This window comes from Pecten maximus, chromosome 11 (assembly GCF_902652985.1).
Source record: "Pecten maximus chromosome 11, xPecMax1.1, whole genome shotgun sequence".
In the NCBI taxonomy this organism is placed as follows: Eukaryota; Metazoa; Mollusca; class Bivalvia; order Pectinida; family Pectinidae; genus Pecten; species Pecten maximus.
In genome coordinates this window covers 34,870,004-34,878,713 of record NC_047025.1, presented here as the reverse complement: position 1 = coordinate 34,878,713, position 8,710 = coordinate 34,870,004, and the positions used below count along the sequence as shown (strand labels likewise).

Here is an 8,710-nt window from a genome sequence, read left to right as displayed (position 1 = left end):
CGTAGGTTTTATGTCAGTCATGTAGTCGTCAGTATATTTAGACTATGCATTGGTTGTGTAGGTTTTATACCGTCGTCTATTATATAGGAGTATGGCCGTGTAGCCGTTAGTAATTTGTTTTGGACTAGGGCCATGTAGCCGATAGTTCACTAAACACTAATATCATGTTGTCATATAGGGACCACAGAACCAAATCAAAAATAGAATGTGGGTTTTCCCCGTTTGGGCAGAAGATTAGATAGGAAGGTGAATACATCGGGGCCTACTGATTGGATATTAAGGTGAGAGAAGTTTCCAAAGTGTTAATATGTGGGTCGGGCAATACATATAGATGTAAAATATATAGAAAAACAGTTATTTTTTTGCTAGCCTGTTTTTGTCAGGGGGAGGTAAGTAAGTGTGTATTTTGTAGTTAATTTAGATGAATTTTTGGTGCTGATTTCAATACAAGATGGCGGCCCCCATATAAAAAAAAGTTCAAATTGGTAGAATTTTTTATAATTCCATTTAGAGGTTTCCGAGATGACATACTTCAAAATTATTGCTACTGGACCAGTGTTGAAAACTCCATTTAAGCAGTACAGTGATAAACGTTAACATTACCGTCTATGAGAAATCATTTGGTTCCGTGGTCCCTATAGTATGTGTGTTGGAGTGTGTGACAGACTTGTATAATTTGTACCCATGTCTGTATATTTTACATAGTGTTGTCTTAATAAAACTACCTGAACTTTATATATCTTGAGTTTGTGTTTATTTGCCAGACTTCAGTTACAAACTATGACTCAGAATGTAAGACCCTGACGGACCCAAGATCAGCGAACCTGGGTATAAATATTTTAAAGTTGTATAATACATTACAAAAGAAAAATTTCTTTCCTTCTAAATATCTGTCTAGCAGCCAGGCTTGAATTACCTCGTGCGCAGTAGGGTGAACAAACAGGAAGTTGACAGTCACAAAGGGCCAGTGCATAAACGATCTAGACAGAGCTTGGAATTCATTATTTCACAAGTAAGTTATTTTTATTTGTTAATCTTCTTAATTGATATAAAATCATGGCACAGTTAGACCTTAATAGATTCGTTAAAATTTCAAGGTTTTTCAAATTTTTCATGAAAAGGTTAAAAAAGAAAATGTGATATTTTATGACCAAATCTAAATTGAAAAGTGTTTACTTATGTGTACTAATGACATGATAGCTTTGTTTCAGACAACTCCAGCATGAGTACACCCAGATACGAACGGTTTGATAAGGTTGATAAAACGCCAACATTTCCAATCGGTATGTGTTATGATATTGTAATAAACTATACATTAAAGCCCTCGTCCCTGTTAGGTATTCCCACCAAGTTAATGACGCCATTTTTCTTTTCTACAATGATGATTTAATCTTCCTGTTTACGTATGAAAGCGATAATAGACGTATTCGGATAATACACAAACTATTTCAATGAACATATCTTCAATGTATGTGACGTAGAAGTAAAACAACAAAACACAACATAAAAGCCAGCATCATTAATGAACATCTAACAGATATCCATGATGAACTCGCACGCTTTCATGTTTGAGCGATAAAGAAGATTCCCAGCACTTAACAGTTTGTTTACTTTTTAAGTACATTATGTGAGAAAGACAATAAAACATAGACCTATACCGTGGACAGACATATATCAGCACCTGTCTAAGAGTTTGACTGGCCAGCACCCAACAAGCCTCGTGCTGGCCAGCCAAACTCTAGCATTCGGGTTGAGATATTACTGTCCACGGAACAGACTCGTGTTCGATTAATTCTAAGTTTTTAACACTTTCATTTTATTATCAAATCTCTGGTAAAATGTCTCCAAAGCGCATTCTTTTTCATTGTATATTATTTTGAGGCATTTTCACCTTAATTTCAATCCTTTTATTGAAGAATGAATGTATAAACTTCCGATAAATATTATCATAATCTGACCGATATTGGACACGTCGGCGATCAAATGGTCAACGCCAGAGCAAGAAGTTCATTTGTTTCTACATTGATAAAAAAGAAAACAACGGAATGATTTTTTTGTTCAGTCAAAGATACTAAAACACTGAATGACGTCTCAACTGTCAATCGAGTTCATTGTTCAAGGATATAGTCGATCGCGATCGCAATGATGCGGCGAGCTTTTGGTTCTGAAGTTTGTGCGATAAAATTCACGTTGATTGTGGAAATTAGATATCTGCTAACAACGTTCAAATGAATCAAATCATACATTTGCCAAATCTTGATAATTGGTTAACAATCAATATCATTTATTCGAAGCCTTTTATCGAGACGCCATTTCACTTTTCAGTGTAAATCTCCTATTTTTGATATTGTCACATATAAATCATTTGATTAAGTGTTATTCCCGATAACATAAATATCAAAAAGAGTACATACATGTACTGTTTAGCGTGGCCTCTTCTTTTGGTATTTTAAAGGATTATGAGACACAATCATATATTAATGGTAGAAAATGTATCTATTCTTCTGAAATGTCATTTATCTACAATAGTATTAAACAGTAAAAGTAATGTGAAATTTAATTTAATTACTTTGCAAAAGTAATGGTCAATTAATTAGTTACTTTGAAAATGTTTGTAATGGTAACGGTAATGCAATTTTAACAATATGATATGATATATATAATCTACTTAATTGCAATTCCATATACTTAAATACATGTGAATAAAAGATTTACAACTTATAATTATACAATTTTTAAAATTTCTGTGAAAATTGACATTTGTGCTATTGATATATGTACTTACCGAGGTACATTTATCTGAACAGTCTAAAACGCTCCACGTTGAGTGAGTAAAGAACCTGAAAGTTTTGATCCAAATAAAAGAATATAATTTGATAATATACCTACAAATCTTAAGGAATTTCAAAAAAAAACAAAAAAAAACGACCTAAAATAACCGTTTTTCTTAATGTTTACAGGTCATCCACCACCATATGAACAGGCATCTCTGCCGATGCAGTCACAAGGATTTTCAGCCACCACCATCACAAACGTTGTTGTTCAACAACCACAGGCAACCGGCCCAGTGACAGAACAGGTGAGATACCAGGTCACTTAATTACACAACATTGGGATCAGGATACCATATCATATCATATATACTCTCATATCATATATAATCTCATGCTATTTCATCCCATCGTAACTTAAACTGTATGTATCGTATCATCAAATTAAAAAAATAAAATAACACAGACTATCTACATGAATTTATCTAGGAAAGATAATAACGCACGTGCATGCGTCTATATATAATTTACACATTGCAGAGTCGTGTGCCTCAAGACTACTTGGTATGGTCTATATTGACCTGTTTTTTCTGCTGCTGTCCTATTGGATTATGGGCAATCAGCGCTTCTATTAGAGTAAGTAATCTTACATTAACTGTACATCTTGTAGTTTATATGGAGCCTTACGTCCTCACAATAACCAGGGTCAAATGACATTAGAAACATAGAATTGACAAGAAAGAAGGGAAAATATAAGTCACTAAAGAAATTCTAATCGTATAGCCTCAGTTCTTTACCGACTATTTCGATATGTTATTGGAAAGAACAAGTTTTATCCTTGAACCCACCAGACAAGGCCGAAAAATTGGCCAATCCTGCAAACATCATAATTGGCCGTTCCTAACGACATGTGTTGAGATACTTATGTACAGCATTTATATTCATTTCTCGGGCCTGAAAGACTTAATAGACCAATATATAGTGGAGTCTATTTATATATACATTCTTTGAGCCATTAAATGAGACTAATCTGCTTCTAATTTCACGTCTCTAGCTCTCACAATGCATATGGTAAGGTTATATTTATTTTAGATATAACTAACAGCAACCTAGGCAGGACTGGCGAGGAATGTAACAGGTGACCAAGTGTGGGCGCCTTGTACGTCAGGATTGCTTCTCTCAGTACGGCATTTATCATTTCAATTCTGTACGAGGGGTGTTCCAAAAATAATGTCACTTGCATCGGTGCTCATATAGCGGAAGTGCTTTTGTTCATTTTAATTTGCACTGCCCTTCAAAAGACTCTCCGCCAGCCAGAACACACCTTTTTAGCCGGTCAATCCATTTTTGGAAGCATTTTTCATACTCTTCAATGGGTACACCCATCAGACACTGATAAACAGCAGATCCAAGGGCATTTCTCGAATTGTATCTCCTTCCAGATAAATGATATATTTAAGTTTTGGAAAGAGAAAATAGTCGCAGGGGGCCAAGTCTGGCGAATACGGAGGGTGCGGAAGGACGGTAACCTTCTCTGACTCCAAAAAGTCAGTCACAATACGTGCCTTGTGAGCGGGTGCATTATCATGCAAAAGTCGGACATTCTTAAGTCCTGTTTTAGGGCGGCGACTTTTGTAGTAGTTCTTCAACTTTCTCAGAACAACGTTTTTATAGAACTTGCCTGTGACCGTTCTGCCTTTTGGCACCGAGATTTGAATAGCTGGACCCTTATTAGTGAAAAAATAGCATACAAAACCTTCTTTACCGTTCGTATTCGTTTGGCAATACTTGGGCGTCTGGCATTTTTAGTGGCCCATATTCGGTTGGCAACCTTCCGCTTTGGTTCAAAATAATACACCCAGGTCTCATCACCAGTGACTATATTATCAAAAGCCTTTTTACTATATTTTGGGTACATTTTGAGAAGTTTTTTTGCCATTGTTACACGCGTCTTCTTTTGCTCATCCGTTAACAAATGGGGTATCCATCTTGCATTTATCTTTCTAACTTTTAGGTGTTTCTTCAAAATTGCATGAACTCTTGCTAACGACAAGTTTGTCATTCGAGCCAATTGTCTTACGGTGAATCGAGCATCAGTTTTGAGGATATTTCGGATTTTTTCTATGTTACCTTTGGTCGTAGTTGTTGCAGGACGACCTGGGTGAGCAGCATCTTTCAGTTGCTGCTGCCCAGCACTAAATTTACCTACCCACCTACAAACAGTCCTGTGAGACATTTGGGCCTCCCCATAAATGTCACACACCTCGCGGTGAATATCTACAGCCTTTATGCCGAGTAATGACCTACCTGTTATATAGGCCCTAATTTCAAGAACATTTTCAGCTCGTTTTCCTGTCATTTTGTGTCTAGTCTAACGAATAGGCTATGAAACGATGTACACTGTACCGAGGCCAGTGAACGTGTGGACGAGATATTTACCTGTGTCACGAGCCAGTGATCACTCAATCGACACGAGGTGGTTTTGTGCATAAATTGCACGATTTCCGCGAAATAAAGCACAGATGACATTATTTATGGAACACCCCTCGTATCATGTTTCTTATTTTTCGCCTTGACACCTGTACTCATCTACTTTTCGTACATACATTGCTTCTTATTGGTATTTTTTCTGATGAAGGCTGCAGAGAGGTCACCGAAACGTCAGGCTCATATTATGGACTAGTTGTGATATATACCCAAGTCTATTACTGGTTATCTGTGTGATAAATGTGAACAGTAGCCGCCGAAACATCACGCTCAAATTACATACTGATAGTAGTAGTTCATTGATAGGTATTTGCACTCATATGAAATATTCTGAATGGTGTATTATTGATTTTAGGCCCGAGCTAAGCTTGAAGATGGAGACATCGAAGAGGCTCGTTCCAGTTCACGATGTGCGCTAGGATTAAACGTCTTCGGCACTCTTGGCGGCATCGCTTTTATGATTGTTTTCTCAATCACTTATATGCATGTTTACAAATGACTGTCACAAGAAAAAGCATTGACGATGACAAAGGCATACGCATTCTTTTGTATATAGTGTAACATAGCAAACAGCACGAATGTAACTGTTTCTTATACCGACGTTCTTGCTGCTTGATTTTGGTTTTTGATATATACATATATTAAAATTGTGTGTGGTTGGTAATAAAAAAATTGACGCTAATTGACGTTAATAACTAAGAATGAGGTATCAAAATAATCTACACACTGAATACCAAATCGACTTTCTGCTTGAGACTATGTTGAATATGATAATAATCTTTCCAATTAACCTTGTTTTACATATTAACTTATTGGGAAAATGATTACTGTAACCGCCCCATCCTTACCATGGCACTTTGGAAGAGGCGAGTAAACACTTCGGAATTCCAATATGATATATTACAAGCGCACTCCGTATAACAATATCAATTACTCTTCACACTTTGACCTGTTAATGTCGTCAACCAACTGCGTTCATGTGAAACTATATCCCAATACTTAGCTTTTGTATTGGTTCAAAATCTTGCATTTAATATATTAATGTTATATTATTGATATATATATATGAATTTCGAATCAGCCAGGACATTTAACAATCGTAGGTACGATAAACTGATTAATTAATGGCGCATTAACCACCGATTTTTCCATTTATTTGATTCCGTATATAATACTACATATAAACGAAATATCCCCACAGACTACTCTCACATTTAAAGAGACAACTGCAATGAAGTCTGTGTGACATATCTGATAATATGTTTTGCTGGTTTGCAATATCATACGTTTGATGTCCGATTTTTTTATCGTTTTAGGCTATCATATGAGCGAGCATTACAGATGATAATGTTGGGTCTATTTCAAGTGTTGTTTTGTTTCTTCCCTTGAAAAACGAATCCATTTTGTGCAGCCCTTCATTAACAATACTATCACACCTGTCATCTCAAAACATCGGGATCACGTGGTATTGCATGATTACCAGGAAGTCTGTTCTGCAGGTAGCTCCATACTTATACACAAACTATTTTTACATCCAAAAGTGTAGGCTGATTGTTTGAACAACATTCATTGCACCTGTTATTCTTTGCATAATATTATACTTTAAATGCATCTAATGTGACTGTAAGATAATGCATTAACATATAAACAAAACTACATTAACTGGGTATCAAACAAGAGCTCTTGGTTTCAAAGGTTCATATTAACCTATAATTTCATCGAATCAGGAAAACTGGATACTTACATCTTTGATAAGATTCATCAGTTTGGTACAAGGTTTATTTTTATACAAAAAGTAAAGACACGCATTGTTACCTATATTAATGGTGTACAGATTAAACTTGTATTTACTGAATACTTACATCTTTGATAAGATTCATCGGATGTTGGTATATACAAGGTTATCCTTCATACAGGTAAAACGTGTATATACTGCATACTACCATTTGGAGAAACCTGTATTGAGATATTGAGAAATCTAATAAACGCATTGCTTTTAACTTTAGATTTTGTTTTTGTTTTAACTAAAACTAACCGCTCCGGGTATCCGGGTTCTTGGTTATCAAGAAGATGTAGTTTAAACATTTGAATAAAGGTCAAGGTCATCTATTTGAACAAACTTGGCAGCCATTCATCCCAGCATGCTACAGACCTAATATTGGGCATCTGCGTCTTTTGGTTATCAAGAAAAATGCATTTTAAGATTTAAGCGTATTTCGCCCCTGTGATTATGAATGAAGGTTAATGCCATTCATTTGAACAAAACTGGTAGTCATTTATCCCAGCATGCTACAAACCTAGTAATGTTGGGTCCCTGGGCATTTTGGTTAGGAAGAAGAAACCGCTTAAGTATTTTGACCTACATGTATTTGACTCCCGTAACCTTGAATGAAGGTCAAGGTCATCCATTTGAATACACTTAGTAGCCCTTCATCCTAGCATTCTACAAACCTAATATTGGTCCTGGGCCTTTTGGTTATCGAGAAGTCGTTTAAAGATTTTAACATATTTGGCCCCTCTGACCTTGAATGCAGGTCCAGATCGTCCATTTGAACAAACTTGGTAAACCTTCTCCCCAACATGCTGCAGATTTCTACGGTTTCTCCCCTAAGTAAGACCCCTCATGCGCACCTGGGCCAACAAGATTGATAATAAACGTTGATGTAAATTTGTTATGAGATGTTGTAAAATAAATAAGTTGACATTTTAGTAATGTGACCACTTGGTTGAAAACTACCAGAAGGATATTGTGAACTTGTTTTTATCTATAAGACAGGTTTATCACATGAAATGATCATTCTGAACAAAAGTTAGAATATCCTATATGCATAGGGATTGATCTATGAAACAGTATTGTGGAAAAAGGTCAGGAAGAAATTATTGTCAGATACATGTCAAAGGTCAAAATTTAGGTCATGATAACCTGATGTACCGTGCACAAATACATTTTAGAGGTCCTATTTAATATAGTTTTAAGACATGCGCAGACAGACAGTCCTGGATCGACAGATCGACGGAGGATCGTCGAACGGATGCACGGTTTATCATGCACATTAGACGGGCTTGATAAATACTTCCAGCTTCAGTTTTCAAAGAGGCATAAGAAACAACCAGTGTAATTTTACATGTGTTTATTTATGCCTGGCAGTATTGGGTCTCAGTACTTTTCAGTCACATTTCTGTTGTCCCGATCATTTTGATATATATGATGTATACATTGATTTATCCGGCAAATGTAACCGCATTGTCGGAAAACACCCACCGTATATATTTTTGCTGTATACGGCAGTGACGGAAGACAACTGTATTTTGGAATCCTAGCACGTGCGTCAGTTCGACTGACCTACTTCAAAGTGAAACTACGTTTAAGAGGCGAACATATTTCTGTCATTTTTGACACCGTTTCACTTCAAAATGATTATTTTTGACGATTATTTTTATTATTATTGCAG

The 8,710-nt window shown here is 36.0% G+C and overlaps 1 protein-coding gene across 1 annotated transcript; it reads left to right on the top strand.

Annotated features, from left to right (window-relative positions):
- Window positions 1-905: 905 nt before the first annotated feature.
- LOC117337811 (trafficking regulator of GLUT4 1-like) lies at window positions 906-7,263 on the top strand. The gene is made up of 5 exons (XM_033898933.1): window positions 906-1,012; window positions 1,212-1,283; window positions 2,961-3,079; window positions 3,312-3,407; window positions 5,614-7,263. The coding sequence occupies exons 2-5, from the start codon at window positions 1,223-1,225 to the stop codon at window positions 5,755-5,757; spliced, it is 420 nt and encodes a 139-aa protein (XP_033754824.1). The 5' UTR covers window positions 906-1,012; window positions 1,212-1,222; the 3' UTR covers window positions 5,758-7,263.
- Window positions 7,264-8,710: the final 1,447 nt, after the last annotated feature.